Source organism: Papaver somniferum, chromosome 6, assembly GCF_003573695.1.
Source record: "Papaver somniferum cultivar HN1 chromosome 6, ASM357369v1, whole genome shotgun sequence".
Classification (NCBI taxonomy): domain Eukaryota; kingdom Viridiplantae; phylum Streptophyta; class Magnoliopsida; order Ranunculales; family Papaveraceae; genus Papaver; species Papaver somniferum.
Genome location: NC_039363.1, coordinates 172,884,364 through 172,910,683, shown reverse-complemented (window position 1 = coordinate 172,910,683; position 26,320 = coordinate 172,884,364). Strand labels below are relative to the sequence as shown.

Genomic DNA, 26,320 nt, shown 5'->3' with positions numbered 1-26,320 from the left:
TGACACAAGGGTGTTGTCAGGTGGTATTTTTTAGTTGAATGATACTCAACTAAACTTTCTATGTGGAACACCAAATCAGAACAAATCTCCATTGAAGGAAACAAGAAAGTGAAAAACTAATTCCAGAGAATAAAAATCTAATAGATACGGAATAGGTAGAATAAATTCTTTACCCATTCCCTGTTTCTAGCGCCAAATTGTTACTACCATTATTCTAGTAGCAACAACCAAACGAACAAGATCATTGGATCTTGTTCTAAACCATAAAACAGCAAGTAGAAAATGAATTTAAACAAATAAATAACAATAGTTTCACACGACAATAATTTACGTGGTTCGACATCGGAGTGTCTACATCCACGGGAGGGTAAAAGAGTTTTATTATGATTTTTTATCTGTTACATGGGTGATGAACCCCATTAATGATGATGAAGTTCAGTGAAAGTTTCAATAACGAAGGTATAACGAAGATGTAACGAAGGTATAAAGAAGGTTCCAAAGGTAAAACGAAGGTATAACGAAGGTTCCAAAGGTAAAACGAAGGTTCCGAAGGTAAAGCGAAGGTAAAGCGAAGGTAGAAGATAGAACGAAGGTAGTAATACTACCCAGCTATTATTCCTCTCTTCATAGGTATTGGGTTTCTTACTCCTCCCTCTTTCTTCCACCCTCCAAAAATCCTCCCCCTCTCTTCCTTATCTTCCCCTATTTATAAGGAAAAGGGATGTTAGTTATTTACAAAAATGACATCCGCTTAGATTCTAAGCTAACTTAGAACTGATTCGGTGTGCGCCGTTGTATGCTTATATCCAGCTGCGACTTCTAATCACCGTCCACGTGTACGATGCATGATTTGGTATCTACAATAGTAGCTTTTGATATTAGTGAAGAGACATTCAAGGATTGCGGAATAATAGAAGGGCCTATGATACAACCACCAGAAATCTATGATGAGGAAAATAATAATAACTTGGGTGTCTTAGGAGGGCTGCTTTGTTTACTTTACAAAGAATTTGAAGTTCGTGTTGATGTATGGGTGATGCAAGAATATGGAGTCAAGGAATCTTGGAATAAACGTTTCTCCATTACCCAAGAGAACGTTACCAGAAACGTTTCGTTGAGCCTAATATGGGACTTCAAGAACGGTGATCAGATTCTACTAGTGGGCGATGATTTGTTAGTTTATTATGATGTGAACCGTAAAATTGAGAGAAAAGTGATGATTCGTTGGGCTGGAAGTCTTAAAGGAGTAGATAGTTTTGTGCCTAGCCTAGTCTCTCTTCACTCTGGTACTTATGTGCAAAGAAAGACGAGCTAAATATCATATGCACCTTCTTCGTATTGCATTTTGCATGGAATCTCAGATGTTGAGGGCCTGCAACTGTTTGAAAGGTTGAAGAATTTCCACCTGTGAGAGGTGACCATGTTCGTTGTATGTTCCGTATGCTGTGTTGGATTTTGAGTATCTTTTCGTAATTTTAAGTTGTCTTTATATTAGTCTTGAGTCTCTTGACCATTCAGAAGGACTTTTCTATAAATCTATGGTCAATTAATTAATTAATTAAATAAGTGATCTTCGTACTTTTCATTTTTATCCCAAATAAGTGATATTTTTTTTCTTTTTTTATTTGGTGTACTTCCAAAATAATTCTTATGTTGTTATATTATATTTTTGTGAATGTGAATACAATCTCTTTGATTTCCTATCGAGAAACCATTCTGCTCCTGTTGTTAGAGACTCAAGAGATACAAGGAGCAATGTGTCTCATTAAAGTGTGGTCTAATACAGGATTACTACGTTTTCTTTTTTATGTTTTACAATGATAGTACTAGGTGAAGCGCATTCTGTTTATGAGTTTGATCCATGCAGAACGGACTCACAAGGTGTTGCAGCAAGGATTAAAGACTTATTTAAAGGCCATTTAGACCTTGTTTTAAGCTTCAATACCTTCTTGCCATAAATCATCCCTGGATTGAAGATTACCTGCACTGCAAGGATTTCATGAATTTTATGAACAAAGTACAGGTAAAACAGATAGCCATTCTTTAGCAATTTGATTACTTTCGCTTATTAATATTTTCATACATTTGGTTATATTTTTGTGCATATGCATGGCAAACACGGTTTCAAAGTGCCAAGACCCAGTATTTGAATGAGTGCTAAACACCAAGTGAGAAATTTCAAGATAAACAAAACCCCTGATACCAAAAGGGTGTCAGAACCAAACAGATCAGTGCGCGCCTTACCAACATTAAAGATAATCGCAAGCTCCTTTTCCTGCATTAAGTACAGGCTCTCCTACATTTTCGCCAACGTGTAATCCCCCAACATTTTGCTAAATTTTAGAGAGCCTATGTCATAATCCTACAAGATCTATAAGAACCTTTCATAGCTAGAAGAACCTTTCATAGGTCATGCATATATTCGCTGCAAATGTGGGAGAACTGGGTGGGAACCTTCATCTTAATGTTTTTGGGAGTCAGCCAATTATTAATGCAGGATCATGGAGCGAGCGATTCTCGGACAAGATGTTATGCCATTACGCAAGATAGATGCAGCGTATACGTACACATGCAGCATGAACATTACGCGTAGACATTAAATTGTTAATGCAGGATTACGAAGCGAGAGATTCTCGGACAAGATGTTATGCCATTACCCAAGATACATGCGGTGTATATACATGCAGCGTCAACATTACCGCGCAGATATTAATTTTTGAAGATTATCAAAATCTGGACAGCAAAGTTTCGTCGTTCACATTAAATTTTCGTTGTTTATATATCAGTATTCCGTTGCTTTCTGCTATTATCATTAGAGAATGTGCCAGAAAAATATTACCTCTATGGCGATACATCTCTCCAGCTTCATCGTTCTTTTCTCTTATGTTAACAAAATATAGGTAGTATTCTGCAAATACTTTTCTATATCCTCCTCTTGTTCGACAAGAAGTAAGCAGAAGCAGAAATGTCAAGCCTTCCGGAGGAGATCCTCGAGAACATCTTTTTAAGGTTAAAAGTGAAGAATCTCTTACCATGTAGGTGCGTGTGCAAGCCTTGGCGTTCCCTGATTTGTACCCCCTCTTTCATTTATAAACATCTTAATCTTAGCATCCAAGATAACAACTGCACACTTATGTGTCTGTATTTGCTGGGTACTGAAATTTATCTGTTTTACACAATAGATTATAATCCATTAATGTCATCATTAGCATCATCGCCAACAGAAACATATGAATGCGATGAGGCTGTTCAGATGGATTACCTATCAAATCCTTCAGATTCTATGCTTAGGATCTTGGGCTCTTGTAATGGCTTGCTTTGCGTATACAGTGCTTGCTTACCTTGTGATATTACGATTTGGAATCCATCTACTAAGGAGTACAAGCAACTACCTGAACCATCAAACAGCTCAACCTATAACATCGATTATTATGGGTTCGCCTATGATTTCAAGATTGATGATTACAAGGTTGTAAGAATCGTGGACTATATTCAGGATCAGGAGGACCCTATTAACTCTGATGTTGAAGTTTATACGTTACGTACGAATGCATGGAAAAGCATTGGTTCCATACCGTATTATTTTCCTAGTGATAAATATTGCGGGGTGATTGTGAACGGAGCTCTTCACTGGTTAGGAGTTGGAATTGACGACGGCGATGACCTCATAGTAGCTTTTGATATTAGTGAAGAGACATTCAAAGGGTTGGCAGTAGTAGAAGGGCCTATGCTACATGCACCAGAAAGTGATGACGAGGTGGATAATAATAGCTTGGGAGTCTTAGGAGGGTCGCTTTGTTTGCTTTTCAAGGAATACGGTGAGCGTGTTGATGTATGGGTGATGCAGGAATATGGAGTCAAGGAATCTTGGAACAAACGATTCACCATTACCCAGGATATTGCTACAGAGAATTACTCGTTGAGGCTAGTACGGGACTTCAAGAATGGTGGTCAGATTCTACTGATGGCTGATGATTGCATAATTTATTATGATGCGAAACGTGATAGTGAAAAAGAAGTGGTGATTCCTGGGGATGGAATTTTTGTAGGAGGAGACAATTTTGTGCCTAGCCTAGTCTCTCTTTACTCTGGTACTTATGTGCAAAGAAAGACGAGTTAAATATCATATGCACCTTCATATTGCCTTTTCCATGGAATCGCAAACGTTGAGGGCCAGCAACTGTTTGGGAGCTAGAGCATTTTCTACTACCGGTGACCATGTTTGTCATGTTATTCCTTATGTTGCTTTGAATTTCGAGTATCTTGTCGTTATTTTATCATGCAGTGTGTCTTTTTATATCTGTCTTGAGCATTTAGAAGAACATTTCTAGATTCTTTTGTAACTTTATGGTTTTGATTATCATTCCAATAAATTAGCTAATTAAAAAACATTTCAAAATTTCTTTTTTCAAGGAAAAAATGACACTGACTGGATTCACACTGTATTTTGCCCTGATTTCCTTTAAGACATGGATGGAACATAATTTTATAAGTATAAGTTGAAATCAAGCTTACATCTCACACACTTGAAAATACAGAAATTTATTTGAAGCAGAGGCTTCTCCACTTCCACATTAACCTCTACCAACAGAAAGAGAAAAAAGAAAAAACAGTAAAAACAGAAACCCAGGTGCTCACAGTAAGTGGTCCAAGCCTCATTGATCAATAATGAACTAGCTAGTACAGCTTCACTTCATTCTTAATCTTACGGGCAACAAGCACTGAATTTATTACCTCGTCCATTGGATGAAAAACTGCGAGAACCTCAAAACCAGGTAAATCACTAGGCTCAACAATGGGATAGAGAAACCCACGAGCACCATGAGCACTCCTCAACATCAGTAAGGACCCTGGTGCCATGTGCTTAGCCAAATGATCAATAACTTTGCGCTTATCCGCTTTGTTCAAACCAACTAAAGCAGCCAAGAACACAACTTCATAGTCGTATAAACCGTTGGTGACATCCATAATATCAGTATCATGAAATAACATACGCTTCGACAAGTCAGGATCTGCAGAGACCAACTTAGAAGCCAAAGCATTGGCAGATATGTCGATATCGTAATTGTGGAAGGTAGTGGTCTTCAGGTGGTTTGAAGCCAACACAATGGAAGTAAGAGGCATCGGACCGGAACCAATGAACGCGATGTGATTAGGATTTGGGTTTGTGATATAATTGCTTAGTATAGTGTACTCAAGTCGGCCAAGTTTGACATAATTTGTGTAGTATGGAAAGGTGTTGATATGATCAAGCGGGTTATCGAAAGCACCTAAAAGGTTCGAATAATGAGCTTCTAGGAGGCCTTCAGCTTGCCCACAGAGACGAATGAGTTCGGAACGGATTCCTTGGTCTGTGACTGATAACTTGGTGACATCAATTGGAGATGGTGGAATGCAAGTTAGGACCAGTTGAGTGAAAAGACTGTTGACATCTTTTGAAGGTTTGAGGCTCTCTAAGGTTGATAAGTTGTTGTAGATTTCAGAAACATTCTGAATTAACAACTCTTCTTCGTTGCATGAATTCAATGAACCTAATGAACCCATAATAGTTGTGTTGGTATGCATAAGATGTTATGCAGTCAATATTGGATCTGCATAAGATGTTATGCAGTTAACTAAAACAGATTAAAGAAGAAACACAGTTTAACGTGGTTCGGCTATAGCCAACGTCCACAGGAGAAGAATGATTAGGGTTTCTTATTATCAATGGAGGTTTTACAAGACGTGTATATATATATCCTATACATGCCACATATTCGTATAGATAGCAACATATCTAGAGAATATTTTCTTGCAGTGTAAGCCAATCATAAATAGAGAAACCAAATATTCTCCTTTTTTCCAACACTCCCCCTCAAGTTGGTGCGAAGATATCAATGGAGCCCAACTTGGATAGAATTCCATTGAATTGTTTGACAGGTAAACCCTTAGTAAAAACATCTGCCAGTTGTTGATGACTACGAACGAAGGGAGTGCATATTACTTTGGCCAATACCTTTTTTCTAACAAAATGACAATCCACTTCTATGTTATTTGTACGCTCATGAAAGGTGGGACTTGATGCGATTTGTATCGCTTCTTGATTTTCACAAAACATCTTAGCTGGCTGAGGTGACAGAAAACCCAAATCTTTAAGTAATGCTCGCAGCCAAACAATCTCACAAGTTGTTGAAGCCATGGCTCTGTATTCTGCTTCAGCACTTGATCGAGAAACAACATTTTGTTTCTTGCTTCTCAATGTAACCAGATTACCACCAAAGAATATGCAGTACCCTGTTGTTGATTTACGATCAACTGGACATCCAACATAATCAGCATATGAATATGCTGTTATACAGTAGCAAGAAATTGAATAGGATTCATTCTTTGTCATCAAAACTCCTCTTCCTGGTGATCCTTTTAAATATTGTAGAATCCTAGTTACTGCATTTAGATGTTTAACACGAGGTGTATGCATATAACGACTGACTAAGCTTACTGCATGTGCTATGTCAGGTCTGGTAACAGTGAGATAAATTAACTTGCCTACTAACCTTTGATATGACCCAATATCACTTAACACATCACCATCATTATCAAGTTTGTTGCCAATTTCTGTAGGAGTATCACAAGGCTTTACTCCCATTTTTCCTGTATCCTTCAGCAGGTCCAACACATATTTTCTTTGATTCAGAAAAATACCCTTCTTTGATTAAGCAACTTCTAATCCCAGGAAATACCTCAGTATTCCTAAATCCTTGATGTCAAATCTGGAATGAAGCACTGCTTTAAGATTTCTAATTTCTTGTTGATTGTCTCCTGTAATCACAAGGTCATCAACATACACTAGAACTATAGTTGTACCAAGATTACTTATTTTAATAAACAAGGAAGAATCGGCAGAGCTCCTTTTGAACTTATTCTGGATGAGTACTGAACTTAGCTTTGCATACCATGCACGTGGTGATTGCTTTAAACCATATATTGCCTTCTTAAGCTTGCAAACCATATTGCTCTCTCCTTCTCGAGGGTGTCCAGGTGGTATACTCATATACACCTCTTCTTCTAGATCACCTTGTAAGAATGCATTCTTCACATCCATTTGAAACAATTTCCAATCTTTATTAACTGCAAGAGACATAAGAACACGAAAAGTATTCATCTTTGCAACTGGTGCAAAAGTTTCTGTGTAGTCTTCTCCATATCTCTGAGTAAAACCTCTTGCCACTAATCTTGCCTTATAACGCTCAACAGTTCCATCACTTCTGTATTTAATTTTGTACACCCATCTACATCCAACAGTCTTCTTCCCGGGAGGCAACTTGACAATACTGTATGTATTATTTACATCTAAGGCACGTAACTCATTCTCCATTGGTGCCCTCCATTTTGGATTAGACTTTGCTTCATTATAGTTTTTAGGTTCTTGATGACTGGATATAGCACTTAGAAATGCAGAGTGTGAAGAACCTACATGATCATAAGTTAAATGTGCTTGTATAGGATACGCGGAATGATATGTAAAGAAATCTTTGTATTTCTCTGGAGCCTTCTTCTCACGACTTGAGGTTCTGACAATTGGTACCACTGGTTGTGGAACCATAACCTCAGTTTCTGGAACTTGATGCGGCACATCTTGTAGTCCTGTATTATCATCAGTAACATAACATTATTGTCTGAAGCTTCTTCATGAACTGCTTCATTATGCACATCCAACACTGCAGTAGGTAAGTCCACCAACTCTACCCCATCACCATTATCTCTGTGGGAATCTGTTGCAGTAGGTATCTCATTAATAACTGGAAGTGGGCCAAATCTGTATAACACTCCCCCTGAGACCGACTGCCAGAATCACACTGAAAATAAGCCACTGTTCATCAAACACAACATCACGAGAAATCTGTAGCTTTCTAGTGGGTGGATGATAACAAATATATCCTTTCTTTGTAGAAGAGTAACCAAAGAACACACACTTAGTTGCCCGTGAATCCAGTTTATCACGATGCTTTGCCTGTAAATGTACATAACACACAACCGAAAACTCTAGATGAGAAATGCAGGCTGATGATGTTTTAAAACCTCTAATGGAGATTTGAACTCAAGCACACGACTAGGCAGACGATTGATCAAGTAAGTGGCCGTCAGAGAACCATGAGACCAAATTTCTTTGGAACATGCATCTGAATCATAAGAGCACGGGTTGTTTCCATAATATGACGGAGTTTCCTTTCAGCAACACCATTTTGCTGTGAAGTACCAACACAGCTAGTTTGATGGATAATACCATGACTACGCAAATAACCTGGAAGAGGGCCTTTGACAAACTCAGTGCCATTATCGGATCTAAAAATTTTAACCTGTGCATCAAATTGGTTGCGGATCATACAATGAAAATCCACAAATACAGATGAAACTTCAGTTTTGGATTTGAGTAAATAGATCCATGTAGCACGTGACCAGTCATCTATAAAGATAACGAAATATTTATACCCATCATAAGCATCAATTGGAGCAGGACCCCATAAATCAGAATGAATTAATTCAAAAGGCATTGTAGCTCGAGTCACAGAAGTAGGAAATGGAAAACGAGATTGTTTATAAAACTAGCAAACATCACAGACTTGAGATTGAACAGAAAAAGTGGAAAAAATCCTAGACAAAACACGACTGGAAGGATGTCCAAGTCGTTGATGATAAAGAAACTGCGGAGTTGATCTGTGAGTGAGACATGCCATGTCACTAGAGCGTAACAGGTACAATCCATGAGAAAAGATGCCTCTACCAATCGTCTTCTTCGTCTGTCGATCCTGAAAGATGACCGGGGTAGGGGTAAATGTAACATCACAATTCAGAGAATTAGTGATTTGACCAACAGATAACAATTGAGTAGGAAACGAGGGAACAGCAAGTGCATTAGATGGCGGACAATCTGGAAAAAATGCACTTTCCCACTTCCCATCACAGGAGCAGTAGATCCATTAGCAACAGACACATTTTTATGAGAGCTGCGAATAAATGCATGAATTGACGAAGGATCATTTGCCATATGATATGTAGCTCCTGAATCAATAATTCAAATTTGACGGTTGGAAACAGGCGTAGTAAGAAAGGCTAGCAGGTTACCTGAAGTATGGTTGGCCTTGTGCTCATTCTTATTACTCAACTGGTGAAAGAAATCCTTCAACTGGTCTATGGTAAAGGATGAATTGTCAGCTACAGCAGCTCGAGCAAGCTTATTTTTGTCAAAATTAGCTTTAAGATGAGGATAAATATCCCAACAACGATCCTTGGTGTGACCAGTTTTATTACAATGATCACAATAAAAAACTTCTCTCTTACCCTTAGCACGAGAAGTCTTGTCCTTATCAAATGGCATGGATCTTCGTTTATCATCTCTGGAGCTCAGAAGAGCACTGGATTCAGCAGCATCCAGGTCTACAATGCTTTTAGAAACAGGATTAACTTTCTTGCGTGTCTCTTCACGTTGCACAGTCGGACAAACACTAGACAAACTTGGCAATTCAGCACTCATGAGAATAGTGCTTCTAAGAGATTCATACTCTGATGTGAGGCTACTGAGCACATCAAAAAATTTATCATCCTCAACCCTCTTTAAGAGAATTTTGGCATCAGTTGTATGAGGACGATATGTATCCAGTTCATCCCACTTCCTTTTTAAATAACCAAAATGCTCAGTAAAACTTTTCGTACCTTGTGCAGCCTCAGCAATCTCACGCTTCAGCTCAAACACCCGAGCAGCATTATTCCGTAAGCCATACAGACTAGCAACAGACTTCCACAAATCCTTTGCAGATTCTGAAAACGAGAAAATTTCCGAAATATGTGGTTCCATCGACTGGAGAAGCCACGTGCGAACCAGTTGATCATCAGCAATCCAATCTTCATACTTTGGATCTTTAGCATCTGGACAAGTACTATTCTCACCAATATACCCAGACTTTATTTTACCCTCAAGAGCAAGAGCAGCAGCCCTAGACCAGCTGACATAATTGACATCATTCAGCAAGACAGAGGTTAAACGCAAACTAGTATTATGATATGATTGTGCCATAGTAAACACACAGAGAAACGAAACTTGATTACAGAGAAACGGCCAGGATCGTTAACGATCCCCTGATACCATGTTGGTATGCATAAGATGTTATGCAGTCAATATTGGATCTGCATAAGATGTTATGCAGTTAACTAAAAAAGATTAAAGAAGAAACACGGTTTAACGTGGTTCGGCTATAGCCTACGTCCACGGGAGAAGAATGATTAGGGTTTCTTATTATCAATGGAGGTTTTACAAGACGTGTATATATATATCCTATACATGCCAGATATTCGTATAGATAGCAACATATTTAGAGAATATTTTCTTACAGTGTAAGCCAATCATAAATAGAGAAACCAAATATTCTCCTTTGTTCCAACAAGTTGAGTGTCAAAAATGTTGTTAAGACTACTAATGAAGAGCAAACAATCTTTCTCCAAATTGAGTTTGAAGAAAATTCTTAGTGTTCTGTTTAATATTCCAACCACCGTATTGGTGGCTATTTATAAGCAACAATTATGTGACCTAAGGAACGAGTTGGTTAAGCTAACACATTAGAATTTGAGCTTTGCTACAATGTAATTGTATCCTATGTGACACCACAGAGGGGTCATATTTTATCATATGTACAATTATATATGCTGAAAATAATAGAAGCGTTATACGTATGTTGACTGTTGTCATTGTACTCCTAGAATAAGAATAAACATTAAGTTCCTAATAGAAAATGCATATAGAGTATCATAGAAATATGATACCTTAATGTGTAGTACTAACAAGAAATGAATTATATTATGGATGTGTAGCGGAGTAATGTCATCATAGAAAAGCAACCAAGAATAACCCTCAAAATTGGAATTCATATACAAACGGTATATCTGTGAGTGTAATCCTTTTGTGCCCCATATTTGTATCCTCTGTGACATTTCGGCACATACAAGCACCTAAACTTAGACTACAACCCGCCTAGTTATTTTTCGGTCTCACTTATGTGGTGTCATCTTACTTTAGTGCTTCAATTATGTAGTTTTCATTGCCTAATATGCAGGGACGGACCCAAGAACTCTTAATTATTTTTTTTGTCCCGGCTAATAACCTTGTCGAGCATAACATTTCACGTTTTTAGGCTTTTGGACTGTGAGGTTATCCCAGATGTAGGTCCGTCAGTGCTAATATGTTGGCTCCCTTTCCAGCATTATACACTTTGCCGATATCGGAAATTTCCATTTTATTATTTTATGGTTCAGTATTTTATCTGGGTGTTTATTTTACTTCAGCTTCGTAAATGCAAGGAGGAAATGAGGAGAGTAACTTGTTTGATTTGTTGTTTGTCCTGGCTAGGAATTTTTTAGGCTTCTCTTAAATGTAGCCCACACTTTTATTAATTATACCCCAAAAAATTAAAGCTAAAATAAGAAACCAAAGTTACCAAACATGTCTTAATCTTTTTATTAACTAGTATTCGGCACGCACATGCAAGCTTAATCCAGGTTCATCAGAAGTAAAAGAGTGGGTATGTTCAAACAACATAAATTACTATTATACCCTCACAATATTTATTTTTCATCACTTCTATTGGCAGAGAATAAGGGCAAAATCGTCCAAATAAAAACTGCAGCTTCACAACGCTGTTCATCTACAATGCTAAGGGGTGTTCCCTTTGTAGTAGTAATAGATAATTCTACTTCTTCCCTAAATACGAACCCTAACTTTTTCTTTTTTAGATCCAAACTAAATTATACTTCAATTTATTTCTAATTATTCTCTCATTGCCCAACTATAAACCCTAATTGTACTTTTCCCCAAAACAAAGTAAACCAAACTTTTCACTTTTCCTCTAAAAAAATGTTATCTATGCTAAATCCTGATTACAATAATATCGATTTATGTTATATATTCTAATTATTCCCTTAAAAATTGAATGCGAAATTGGAGGATAAAAAAAACAATTGGGGGATATAAGAAAAGGACAAAAAATGGATCCAGATATCAATTCGGGGTCACCCCTTATCTAAGTATTTACGTATTACCTAATCTACCCCTCACTAATCAGGATTAGTGATTAATAATGATTAGTAAAATCATAAGATTTTTGATAAATGATTAGTGTGTGTTTTATTTGACTTTGGGTGAGTGAGGTGAGAGTAGAAGGAAGGAAAAATATTTTTGAGTGATTTTTTTTTTTATGAAAATGGAAGATGATTTTGAGGAGAGAATTGCAGCTTCTGAATCTTTAGCTCAACTACAACAAGGAGCTAACGACAACAACTCTCAATTGCAACTCTTTGTTGAGCCAACACCCTTGAATGATGATTTTGACGAGTATGGAGAGTTTTTCGAAGAAGCTACACAAGAAAGTAAACTTGCACAACATGCAAGCATCCCAAATACACAGGTAAAGCTGCTAGGAGGTTGAAAAATCGATTTTTTTCTTTAAACCCGCCATTTTTTCAACTGTAAAACCTAGGTGCTGGCATAGAAATGGTATGAATACCATGCCGACAGGCTCAATACCGGCATGGTATTCATACTACGACCATGCCGGTAGAGCGATATCCCCCATTTTGAATATTGATCCGACATAGTATTCTATCAAAAAACTATGCCGGTACGCAGTTAACTTTTTTACCTACCAAGGAATATACTACTGAATATTCAACCGGTATGGTTTCATTGATAGGTTTTTATGCCGGAACTGCATGAAAAACATACAGGAAACATTTCCGTATAAAACCAAATACCGACATGGGAAATTAATAAACATCAACGCCGGAACTACATACCGGCGTGGTACCATCAATATCGAGAATGCCGGCAGCGCAACCGGCGTTGTTAAGTTTCAATTTTACAATGCCGGTACCTACCAAAAAACATACAGGAATAAATGTTTTCCAAAGATAAATATCGGCATTACATATCAATTATTTTTAATGCCGGAAGCGTGTACCGGCTTGGGACAATAAATTACAAGAATGCCGGCAGCTTGGCTTCCGGCGTTGCTGTCTCACTACAAAATAGAAGGCCTCTTGGGACGGCCAAAAAGCGTCCCAAGAAGCCCTAAAACCGTCCCAAGAAGCATTTGTGACGGTTTTGTGTCTGTCCCCTATTCTACCGTCACTAATACTTTTTGGTCATACTTTCTTTTAGGGACGGCCTAAAAATAGCCTTAAATTAATTATCCCGTGACCTATAGGGACGGTCAGACCATGAACGTCCAAAATAACCATCTCTAGGGACGGTTTTGAAAAAACGGCCGTCCCTAAAAGCCACCTGTTTTGTAGTGTCTAATGAATCTTTTATGCCGGAATATGTTTCAAATTTGGTCTTCAGTTTTGATTAAGTTCGGCAATGCCGGAACATTGGTCGAGCATGCCGGTACGGGTTTCCGGCATAGTGTTTTAATTTCGTTTGGAACTAATTTTCATTCGATCTTTAGGTGGTGACATTTATTAATCCAACAAATGTAAATCCGCTTCATCGGGATACGTCGGAATACTATAAAATACCTCCGGTATGTGACCAAAGAATACTTTTCACCTAGTGTCTTGAACTTCACCAATGGATTGCTAGTAATAAACCTTCTAATGAACGTGAAATTGATCTTATGTAGGGAATAATAGATCGAAATGAAGCAATCGCTTGGGCTAAAGAGACGGCTCTTAAGAACATGTCTGTGTTGGTGAGGAATACCGAAGGTTCAAAGAGGCATTTTGAGATGGCTTGCGAAAGAAGTGGGAAATACAAGGAGAAGAATATTCACAAGAGAAAGGATTATGTATATCCAAAAAAGATTAATAGGGTATACAAGACTCGTACGAGGAAGAATAATTGCCCGTTTAAGCTTGTATTCCGTTTAAATGACATGAATAATCGGGATTGTGAGGTTTTGTATGGCTGTCATAACCACCGGGATACGAAAGATTTTGTTGGTCACTCCCCAGTTGCGAAGCTAAAACCTCATGAGTTCGAGGAATAAAGAGACTGACCAAAGCACTTATCAAACCGAGACAAATTCTCAGAGGCTTGAAGGAAAAGGATGCGTCTAACGTGTCTTCTCTACGTACAATTTATAGCGCACAAGCAACTATTATAAGGGTAGAATTGGAAGGGAGGTCTGTTATGCAAGAATTTGAGAAGATAGCTTGGGATTACAACTACACGCGTATCATTAAAAGAGGGCCGTACGAGAAGCCCCTTCAAATATTCATTTCGCATCCTTTGCTTTCACAATTGGCAAATACATGTTGTGGTGTTCTTTTGATGGATTGTACCTACAAGACAAACAAGTACAATATGCCGTTGTTCAACATCGTGGGGCAAACCTCGGACAAGGTAACATTCACATTGGCTTGGTGTTTAATGGAAAATGAGAGGGACTATAATTATAATTGGGCATTACGACAATTGAAATTATTCTTCCTGGAAAATCAACTTCCGAGGGTCATCGTAACCAATCAATATGGCGCATTAACGAAAGCAATATTCGACGTCTTCCCGGACGCACAAAATTTCCTATGTACATATCATATACGTCAAAATATCATAAAAACTTGTCATGCCTTGTTTGAACCCACTAAGACGGATATTAAAAAGAGAATGATTGTTCAACTAGAAGAAGATGTTAGAAAGAACAAACTATCCCCCGAAGAAGAAGAAGATGAGAGAGGCAAGATAAAGGAGCGAGTGGAAAAAGAACATGCGGAAAATCATAAAAAGTGGTTGGAATTTCTAAGAGATTAGGACAAAGATTATTGGTCTCTTACCGAGGTTATGTACGAATAGAGATTGAAGAAGTTTATTGCCGATTGGAATGAAGTTTATCCGACTTCCGTCTGGTATTGTCGGACTCAATGGTTGGATAAGTTCAAGGAAAAATTTGTGCGTGCATGGACAAACCGGTATAGACACTTCAAGAATGAAGCAACTAGTGCAGCGGAGTCCGCTCATGGGAGATTTAAAGATCTCATCCAGTCTGGTCAAGGCAATGTGGTTACGGTCGCCGAGGCAATGGAGCAATACTTTAAGGCTGATATCAATAGGATCAAGGAGGCTTTTGAGAAAAGCTCAATGGAGAGGATGACTCAATTTCTTCGTTATGGTAAGTTACTCCAAGGAATAAAATTCAACGTCTCTCATTGGGAAATAAAACATATGATGAGACAAATGAAATATGAGAAAAATCACGGAAAACCGGTGATGTGTGTATTTGTCCCGACATGTCTTCATTGGGGCTTCCGTGTCGTCATATGCTTGTGAAGTATGAAGAAGTGATACCTGTTGAGGTTATTGATCCGTTTTGGAAGCAACTATCTTTCGACCCTCCCCCTTTGGGAGATCCCGGGCAATCTCCATGGGATACGAATGAAGCAAATGAATTCTTCGAAGCTTACTCACGTGGCACATCGGTAAGCCGGCAAGTCTTGTTGAGCCAACTAAGGCTAATTACTCGTCCATGGATCGCAGAAAGCAAAGAGCCAAGAAAGGGAGATCCAATAGGTATACCACAAACTAAAACGTCAAGGAGAAAACAAAGGATAGAATTGAAAGAAATGACTCAACGTGAAGAAGAACGCGCGACAACTAAGAAACGAGATCTAACCGCATGTGAGATTTCGGAACAAAGGTTCGTGGAAGCTCAGGTTCCAAACAAAAGAGGTAGGCTGAGGAAGGAACCGTTATCAAGTCAACAACAAACGAAGGATTCTGTATCCACATCAAAAGCCAACTCATCGGAGGTTCCAATGAAGAGGGGTAGGCCGCCAAAGGTATCAACATCAAGTTACAAAGAACAACAAGGTGAGCATTCCTAAGCCATACCCATAGTTGATCTAGTGGAGGTTCCAAAGAAAAGGGTAGGCCTCCAAAGGTATCAACATCAAGTGACAAAAAACAACAAGGTGAGCGTTCCGAATCCATACCCATAGTCAATGTAGCGAAGGTTCCAAGGAAAAGGGGTAGGCCTCCAAAGGTATCAACATCAAGTGACATAGAACAACAAGGTGAGCATTACGAAGCCATACCCATAGTCGATCTAGCGGAGGTTCCAAGGAAAAGGGGTAGGCCTCCAAAGGTATCAACATCAAGTGACATAGAACAACAAGGTGAGCATTTTGAATCCATACCCATAGTCGATCTAGCGGAGGTTCCAAGGAATAGGGGTAGGCCTCCAAATGTATCAACATCAAGTGACATAGAACAACAAGGTGACGAGTCAAAGGTGGTGACAAACCCAAGTGATAGCAAAGTTGATGTAGTTTTAGTTCCAAGGCGAAGGGGTAGTCCAAGGAAGTACGGACTCCCATCACATATCGAAGACAGTGCAAGTGTAGAGATTGCAGAGGATGGCTTGGATATAATCAAGTTAGAAAAGGGTAATATGAATATGTATAAGGATCCCAGAACAGGTAGGGCAATTAGAAGTTATCATACCAAGATACAGTCTTACATAGACCAACTTCCTGAGGTTATTTGCGAGTATATTGTATATACGGATGATGTCGATGGAGATGGAAATTGTGGCTATCATGCTGTGACAGAACAATTAGGAATCTTTGACACGGCGGTTAGTAGAGGTATGACACTATGCCGATATGCTAGAACGAGGATGACCGAACAACTTGTGAACAAGAGGAGCTTTTATGAGAAATTTCTCGGTGTAGGCGAGGGGTTTGATGATATGCATGCCCAAGTATTAGGGCCCGAGCAAGAGATGAACTTTCTTCCTTCTCAATATTGGATGAGAATGCCGCTTTGTGGGCATCTAGTGGCGGATACATTTATATGTGTTGTTCATTATTTTACCCCCACCGTAGAAGTAACATTTACCCCAGAGTGGAAAAAATGTGAAGGATCCCTTAAGAAGAGAATAGTTGTTTTGGCGTTCGTGAACGGTAATCATTTCGTTATTCCAAAACTCAAGGACAATTGTCCATTGCCACCTGTTTGTGGGATGGTAAAAAACAAGGATCTAGATCCCAATATTTATAAGGGATGGATGGCATTATATGAGGAGAATCACCAATTTTGGGATGCGTTGGCTTTATGAAAGAAACCTCTTCAAGAGGAGGAGATTCAAGTTAATACGTGTGGAAGCGATGATGAGTAATTTCGATATATGTGGTTCACTAATAAGCAACCTTTTGTTTTTTTGGAGTTTGAATTGTAAATACCGGTATAGTTGTGTTTATAATTATGACGTCGGAACCATGGTGCCGGCGTAGATTATTGTTTTGAAATCATGCCGGAAATACAGAAAAAACATCCAGAGAAATCAGTAAATTCGCCGACATAGAAGTTAACATAATAACAGTGCCGGTTTTCTGTGAAAAACATATTTTCCAAAGAGATTGCTGACCACCAGAATAGTATCCAAACACATTTGAATGCCGGAACTCTTTCATTTAGGAAACCGACATTGATTTTACTCTTTTCGAGCATGCCAGTACTGGAGAAAACTTAGAAATTTATGTTATCTTGCCATATTCAAACTCTGTAAAAGAGTTAATTTGACACAAGTTTATCAACATAATAAATATAATAACAATACTAGATTGTATACAAGAACAAACTCCAAAGTTATGTGGTTCCAAACCGAAAACAAATTAAACATAAACCAAGTCAAGCAAAGAGTTTAGCAAAACACACAAACAAACACATTGTTCAAGACTCACAAACAAACATAAACCAACACTAGATTGTTCAAACCAAACTAATACTATAGAAGAAACACACGACCACTCGGTCTTGGCTTCTTGTGTACCCTCTTCTTCCTTTCGGCCCACAAGTCTTTTGCCGCTGGATCTTCAATTTTGTCTATATTTTGCTCGACGTTCTCCATTTCTTTCTGGGTCAGCACCTCTCCTTTCTTGTTCTTTTTCTTAAAGAACTTTGACAAATTTCCAATCCGCCGACGCTGTTAAGGAAATTTTAAACATGTACTTAGTATGTACAATTGTATAAGTTCATAGATATAGATGAAAAGAATAGTAATGAACAAGACGTACGTACCAACAACGTAACGAGCTGTAGAAGTGCGGGTACAGTTTCCGGAGTTGTGGAGGGACGTGTTGGTGGTGTAGGAACATCTACGATATCCGGGCGTACAACATAAGGATGCGAGAACTTCCGATGGCCTCTTAGGAAGGTTGGTTCACTCTCATAACCGTTCTCATCCAATTCCCAATCAGCCCTATCCAACACAAGTCCTTGTTCTTCCCTTTCACTTCAATGTGCAAGAATAGGTTTAGGGTCGTAAACTATGAGAGTATGGTTCTCATTTGATTGGCATTGAGGAAAGTCATGAGAGAATTTCTGATAAGATGTATCTGTGAGATATTTCTGCTTTTACCCAAGTTGGCGCATTACACGGCGAGGGTTGTGCATAACAAATCCTTTTGGATGAAATAACGGTCCGTTGTAAAATGAAACATTGTCACGTCTTTGCAAGTAAACTCCTCTAGAATTCCTATATGGGTCAAACATGACATCTTGGACAGCCACCGAGTCCAAAGCCAATCTCATTGCACATAACCGTTTTTTGTTATTAGGCCTCGGGGCATTGTTGAAGAAGTATTTCTGACCTACAGGCCTATTCTGTTGATATTCAGTGAAAGCACTCAATCCTTTATACCATATGAACAATTTTGGGAAGTGTTCATAAGCCCACACCTGTACCAATGAAAAGTATAAGAAAATAATGATTGGAAACTAACAAATTTAATGAAAACAATCACAAAATAATCAGTTGTGTTTTAGGATTTCATACTAGTCGAACGATGCCATTTGTTATATATATGAGATTAGGTACTATACTAAGCTATTTATAGATAATTATTCTAGAGTTTAGTGTTTATAAGTTAAGAGGCTTAAGGAGATATATAAGAACACACCAGTTTAGGACCTTTGGGGTCCAAGTATTAGCTTACTTTATATAAAGAAAAACCCCAACGACTATTTTTTTTTTGAAAATCACCAAAACCGGCATTGTAGTAATTGTGACATAAGATGTCGGCACCAAGTACCGGTACCGTGTTTCCATAAGATAATCATGTCGGTACTAGGGAATTTATTTACAGAGATTTGTCCAAATATGCAACCACTACCGGCATGGTTTTACAACAATATTCAATGTTGTTAGAGGGAACCGGCATTGGATCTATAATAGCGACTACGCCGGCATTTGTGAGATTCAAAAAAAAAGGCTAGTTTTTTGAAAAATAAGACCGCTGGTGATTCATTTCTATATAATACTCCCCATTCCTTGGGAAAAATCTACACAAACCACCCACCAAATAAAATATCCTTCTCTCAAGAAAGCAAGCACGGTTAAAGATTCACAAGGGATGGGAGATTCATCATCTATCTCTATTTGCAAAGTAAGTAGATTAAACATTATTAACAATATAATCTTCACTACTATGACGCAAAACTAATATAATCTTCTCTTACAGATTCATCATTGCAAGTGTCAAATTTGCAAGTCACCTTCTCATCTAGCCATGGACTGTCCTTTTATTTATTCAAAGTGTAGAAGCTGTGATGAGACACGCCGGTTTTGGATTGAAAAAACTGAGAAAATGGAAGAATGTTTCTAAGGTGTTTGAATCACCCAAAGTGCGATGAGTTTCAATGGTTTGACAAAGCTTTTGAACTAGCAGAGTCAAGAGAAAACCACAAGGGCCAATGCAAGCCTATCGATGGGTGTGATGGGTGTTATATGAAGGGAAAGGAATATGTTGAAAGAGAAGAAGAACCAATGAAGATGATCCTTGACACCCCCATCCCGGACGATGTATTCGAACAGATTCGGGAAACGCTCAAAGATTCTGCAATTGTTGAAAAGGGATGGAAATAGATAATCTTTAACCAAATGTAATCCATTCTATATTTTTTAGAATGTTTTAATTTAAAGTTTCAAATCCAATGTAATAGACTACTTAGGAACGAAATAAAAGAGTGTTTGAAATGGATTTATACTCAAAACTAGCAGAGTGCCGGCATAGAAGCAACCAAGCTTACAGTGCCAGTTTTCTGTCAACTATGAAAATTTGGAAAAAATCATAAAACCGGCATATATGTTAGAAAAACGACTATGCCGGTACCTTCCAATATCTATACAGGAACATGAAATTTTTAATCTTCTAGTTCTGGTATGGTTTTATAAAACATTTCATTGCCGGTACGAGGAACCGGCAATGAACTGTAATTTTCGTGCATGCCGGAACGAGTACCGGCGTTGTTGAACCTAAGCTTTTCTATGCCGGAAGCAGTCGTAAATAAATCTTGCAAAAATAACATTTCACTAGAAATCTAAACATGTTCAACATAAAGCAATCACTAGAAATCTAAACACGTTCAACATAAACCAAACAACTGGATTCTGCTTAAATGTTCTTAATCCAGGTAACATAAACTAAAAGCAAGCCAAACAACTAAAGAGTTAACCATGAGGTACAAACGAAAACAAGTTCGGAATTGTTCAAGACGTAACAACCACCATCCAGAAAAAGAAACACAACTAAATAGTTAATCACTTGGTCTTTTGCTTCTTTTGTGCCGGTTTCTTCTTTCCCCGAACAAATCTCTTGCACTAGGGTCGGTTTCTTCAATTTTATCAAGCTTCTCCACGACTTCCTTCACCTCTTCATTGGATATCCCCTCTCCTTCATCGTACTTGCAACATAACTGCTTCCTCAACTTGCCAAGCCGACGCCGCTAGTTTCATACATACATCACATAATTAGTATATATATGCTAATATAAGATTATGTGTACATTAAACGACTAATTAATTAACAATACTTACTGAAAATCCAACGGTCTTATTAAGTTGGGAGATCGTAGGTGGTGCCTGTGTGGGAGTTGGAACGGGAGGGTGTTTCCGGGATGGAACTTGGACGTCATCCGGGCGGACGACAAAAGGATGTGACCATTGCAGGTAATCTTCCATGTAGTCGGCATCAACCTCATAACCGTTTTCCGCAAGCTCCCACTTATCCCACTGACTAATATCTACCAAACGACGTGGTTCCCTATCCCTTCAATCTGTTGGATCCGATTTTGGACCATACTCTACATGCAACCGATTAGGAGTTGAAAAGCACCGAAAAAGGTCAAGAACAAAATATTGAAAAGAGTCCGTCTCGAAATGTGATAATTGCTTATATCCAAGTTGGCGCATCAAACGTGTAGGATTGACCATAACGTATCCTTTTGGGTGGAACAACGGCCCATGATAGAATGCAACGTTACCAAACCTCAAAAGTTGGTGGTTTCCTCTAACCTCCTTGTAAGGGTCGAACACAACATCTTTGGTACTCATCGCGTCCAAAGTCAATCTCATATCGATCAGTCGACCCATGTTACCGGGCTTCGGAGTATTGTTGAACTCGTATCTCTTAGCTATAGGCGTATCGGGTTCGGGAAGTTCTTTGATCTTCAAGGAGGTCCAGTCCTTGAACAAGGTTGGGAAGTGTTCATAAGTCCACACCTATTCCAAGGTGAAGCAATAAGTTTTGTTTCTAAGTTCACGATAAGGGTACATGTGAACAATATACATAATAAAATAAGTTTAAAAACAAAATTACCTGCAGTAGAGTGAAATTTCCGACAAATTGGTGGGTTTTAGCCTTAGAGGCCCTTCTCATCTCCGTCATCAAATGTGCCATTAACGTGGTGCCCCAACAATACCCATAGACATATTCCAACGGATCCAAGTACTGAAGGTAGTTCGCACTAACCCTGTTGCCATTAGTGTCAGGGAATACCCTAGTGCCCAAGATGTATAACAGGTATGCAGCGGCAGTATAACGAATTTTTTTAGGGTCCCATCCATCCTCCAAACTTCTTTTCTTTGTGTTTTCAAACTTCTTCTTAAGCAGCGTCAACTTGATTGTCTTTGTCTTACCAGGTGTGGATTCATAAAAGCTCTCCACAGAAGTTTTGTAGTCCCAAACAAACATCTTGTTAGTCAGAGCGTGCAACTTCGACCATTCTAGGTCCAGAGACTCAACTCCTTCTGCAATTGATTTGCCGATAACACTCAAGACTAGAATGTTCTGAGCATCTTCAGGGATGAAGGTCATCTCCCCAAAAGGGAAGTGCATGGTATCGGTTTCACCATGATACCTTTCGACGAAGCAAATGACAGTCACGGAATCAGGCTTCACATAATTTTCAACCAAAGCATATAGACCAGAATCCGTTACTATTTGTTGGACCTCTTCACATTCCTCGGACAATTTCCAAAAATCCGCGGCTTGGTTTCGGCAAACACGCACATCCTTGTTATGATCCTACAATTAGGAGACAATACAATTAAGATATTTTACGTAAATACACAACAATACATATGCACAAGATAGAAATGCTTACATAGGTTTGATAGATAGTACGAGCCCACGAGTGCTTGTATCCAAATAGTGTTTTCGGTTCCGGAGCTTCACCCCAAATTCTACCACGTTCAAGGTCAGGTATCATGTCATTAATATGAGGAAGGTGAGAACCTTTAACTTTCACTTTTCCTTTGCCCTTCTTTCCATTGCCTTGTGTTGGTTGTTGACTTGGCCCACCAACTTCGCTTTGGCTTGCTAATTGACTTGGAGGAACCACATTATCTTCATCCTCACTTTCCTCTTCATCTTGCTCATCTTGATCATCGTGCTCATAGATTACAACTCGACTACAGTCACCACCACTCTCCCAAATTATCCCTCTTGTCTCAGCCCCCAAACGCTTTTTGCGACCTTCATCTTTCCCTCGAGGAGGGAGAGATTGAGGAGTATCAAGACCGTCCTTCCTTCTTCTCTTAGTGATCGCATCTTTAGTTTTTCTTTTGCTAGCTTCCTTGGATTTTGACCTATATCATAAGCACACGAAATGAATGTGAGACAACTCACTTTCAGTTTTTGTACCGGCCTTAACTTACTTAAACTAACCACGCCGGTTAAATGTTCCGGCAGTGAACATTGACTATTGAGAATGCCGGTAGTCATATGTAATTCTCCTGGATATCAAAAGACTACTACCGGCACCCTCGAAATAAATTAATTCCATGCCGTAACTTTGTACCGGCAAACAAATCAACCTAAAAGCTGTGCCGGTATAGGTGACAAATTCTTAAGTTTTCCTGTATGTTTTAAGTCCACTACCGGCATGCTCGAATTATTACAAAAGAATGTCGGTATCCAAAACCGGCATATAATGCAACCAAAAATCTATGCCGGTACTGGTGACAAATTCATAAACTCTCCTGTATGTTTTAAGTCCACTACCGGCATACACGAATTATTATTAAAGACTGCTGGTACTAAAAACCGGCATAGACTTCGACCCAAATTCTATGCCGGTAGGAAAAATTTAGTTTCAGGTAAATCTGGGGTTGGAAACGGCATTGCATTCATCCAAGATTGAATGCCGGAACACAAAACCGGCACTGTATTCATACATATTTCAGTGCCGGTACTCACTGAAACTCAACTGTTTCAGTTAGGGTTCGCGATTCTAACCTAAACCCATTGCTATAAATCGATTTAAACACTCATAAAGTAGTTTAAAATCACTTACCTTCTCACAGAAGCCATGGTTGCGAGAGGTTGATTCTCCGAATCTTCTTCTTCTTGCTCTTGAGCAATCTTAGCAATTCTTTGTTCCTGTTTTTGTTGAGCAATCGATTTTGAGTTCGATTGGGCATTTGTTTTCTTTCGTGGAGGCATTGTTTATGATTCAGGTAGGTTAATCGACGAAGAAATTTTTGAATCGACGATTAATCGACGAAGACTCGATGAAGAACGATGAAAAAATTTTCAAAACCTAACCCTAAGAGTGCCGGTAGTGAATTGAGAGAATGGGGGATATGTTTTGATTATTTGATTTTTATGTTTTAATATTTTTTAGTTAATCAAAGGGTATTTTAGTATTTTGTTGCTATTTGGCGTTGGAAAGTGCTTTTGGGAGTCGGAGACAAAGAAGGAGAAGGATTAGGAGGCGATGGTGGGACACGTGGTTGTGAAGACAGGTGGAGTCAAGTCAAAAAACCACCAATCACGCTCCTAGACTGACAAGTCACAGTATTTAGCCAGTAGTAACTACTTGCTAGTAATTTGGTTGAGGAAGGGACGCGTGTCAACATAATAAATGATGAGGTACGTGCATTCAGTAATTCAAATTCAACTTTGGAATTAAATGAGTGGACAAGGAAGTGGCAAATCCATCCGTTACTAATAGTGTACATAATAAAGATGTGGAGGGGGTAACGCCATGTGTCAACGGTACAACTGAAATTGTGAATTTAAATATTGAAAGTATTGGGCCCAATCCAGACCAATCTGATTCTCTGTCTTGCGCCCCTGGATTTGGGCTTGAGAATGATAGCCAACATAAATTAAGTTTAGCTCAATCCTCTAAGAGCGTCTACAATGGACGACTAAACCCAAATATAGTGTCCAGTTGATAGGCGTAGTGGGACGGACCATCGATCAAAATTTGATCAAAGACTAAAATCCAGACCAAATTTGGTCTGCGACCAAGACCAAACCCAAATATAGTCGGACATTTATATAGTCCACGCCCCATAACCAGGCGGACGTATAGTCCACGCTCCACCCCAGACGGACAAATAGTCCACGCCCCACACCAGGCGAACGTATAATGCACGCCCGTCTTTTTTTTTTTTAATCTTTTGTGTGGGGCGGGCTTAATACCTCCGCCCCACTCTTTACAAACTTCAAATGCATGGGGCGCGCATAATACCTCCGCCCCACTTTTTTTTTTTTATTTTCTATTTTTTTTTCTACACCGGGCGAACGTATATTCCCCGCCCCACACCAGGCGTTGGTATATTCTACGCCCCACACCAGGCGTTGGTATATTCTACGCCCCACACCAGGCGTTGGTATAATGTCCGTCTGACCAAATTTAGTTTTTCCACCGTAGGGTCACACACCAGATTAAACCCAAAATTTGGTCTTTTTTTTTTCTCTTTGGTTTTTGGTTATACTCGCACCACTGCAGTTGCTCTGAGGAGTCTTAAAGGAACTGAAGGAGAAAATGGTTGACCGTGGAAAATCTTTCTCAAACAACTCTAGCTCAATTAACTGTGGCTCACTTAATTTCAAGGGTAATGATGAGACTTTAAAAGGCAGGAAAACTGTTAATTCAGACTATGAGAAAGAGGTGTCTGGACCACAGAATGATAATGCTACCGTTGGAAATGAAGATGATTTGGATTCAACCAGCCGCAGTGGAAGAAAGTTTAGCAAGGATAAAGAGGATGATGCAATCGTGGTTGGTGGGCTATAAGACGTATGTACAGGTCACGTTGATATGTGCGGTCACAACACATATCCAACGTACAAGTCCAAGACTGATATAGTCCAAATCTGTTGCACCTATCAAACCTGATGACTAGAAGAAGAAGTCTGTACATATTCAAGTCCTCCAACTAATAAGAAGATATTTGTTGTAACAAGTTATTTTGAATCTCCAGCAATGTCGTACAGTTTATTTACTTAGGTTTAGAATTCTTCTCTTGTAAATCATATATATAATGAATGAAAACTAATCTGCCCATTATTGTGACACAGAGAATTATCCAAACTTAGATTTTTGATGCTATCATCTTGATCCATCCTAGGACCTAAATTTATCTCTTCCGCATCTATCAAACTCTGATATATATTTTTTTCTCCTTCTTTCTCACAATGGTGGAATCTGCTGATCAAACACCTCCTCAAAGTCCTATCAATCATGAAACTCAAATCAATACTGAAACCCAAACTAATTCGTCAGGGAACATTCGAACCTTAGACCCTTACGTGATACACCCAAGTGATAATCCTGCTACAGTTTTATCTTCTCCTCTTTTGCAAGGTGATAATTACGGTTCCTGGGTTAGGGGAATAACCAAATCTCTTAATGCTAAGGGTAAGCTTGGCTTCGTGGATGGTTCGTTGCCTCCACCTAAGGATAAACTGCAGTATCAATGTTGGAAAAGGTGACACGATCTCGTTGGAAGTTGGTTACTGAATTCCTGTCAACCTGATGTTCGAGCAAGTTGTCTTTATGCTCCGTCATCTAATGCAATCTGGAAGGATCTCCAGGTGAGGTTCTGTATATCTAATGCACCTATTCTTTTTGTTCTTAAGTCTGCTATAGATGCTATTAGACAAGAATCGATGTCCGTCTCTATGTATTACACAAAGATAAAAACTTTGTGGGATCAATACGATTCTCTGGTAGCTGTCACCGAAGTTTGTATCTGTGGAAAGGGCAAATCCCTTTTGGAAA

At 38.8% G+C, this 26,320-nt stretch overlaps 2 protein-coding genes across 2 annotated transcripts; one reads left to right on the top strand and one right to left on the bottom strand.

Moving 5' to 3' along the window:
* The first annotated feature begins 841 nt into the window (after positions 1-841).
* LOC113291815 (F-box protein CPR1-like) lies at positions 842-4,213 on the top strand. Its single transcript, XM_026541306.1, has 2 exons — positions 842-1,286; positions 3,183-4,213. The coding sequence occupies exons 1-2, from the start codon at positions 842-844 to the stop codon at positions 4,118-4,120; spliced, it is 1,383 nt and encodes a 460-aa protein (XP_026397091.1). The 3' UTR covers positions 4,121-4,213.
* A 323-nt stretch (positions 4,214-4,536) lies between these two features.
* LOC113291814 (nicotianamine synthase-like) lies at positions 4,537-5,544 on the bottom strand. Its single transcript, XM_026541305.1, has one exon. It carries the CDS (start codon positions 5,542-5,544, stop codon positions 4,678-4,680), a length of 867 nt encoding a protein of 288 aa, XP_026397090.1. The 3' UTR covers positions 4,537-4,677.
* Between the last annotated feature and the right edge of the window lie 20,776 nt (positions 5,545-26,320).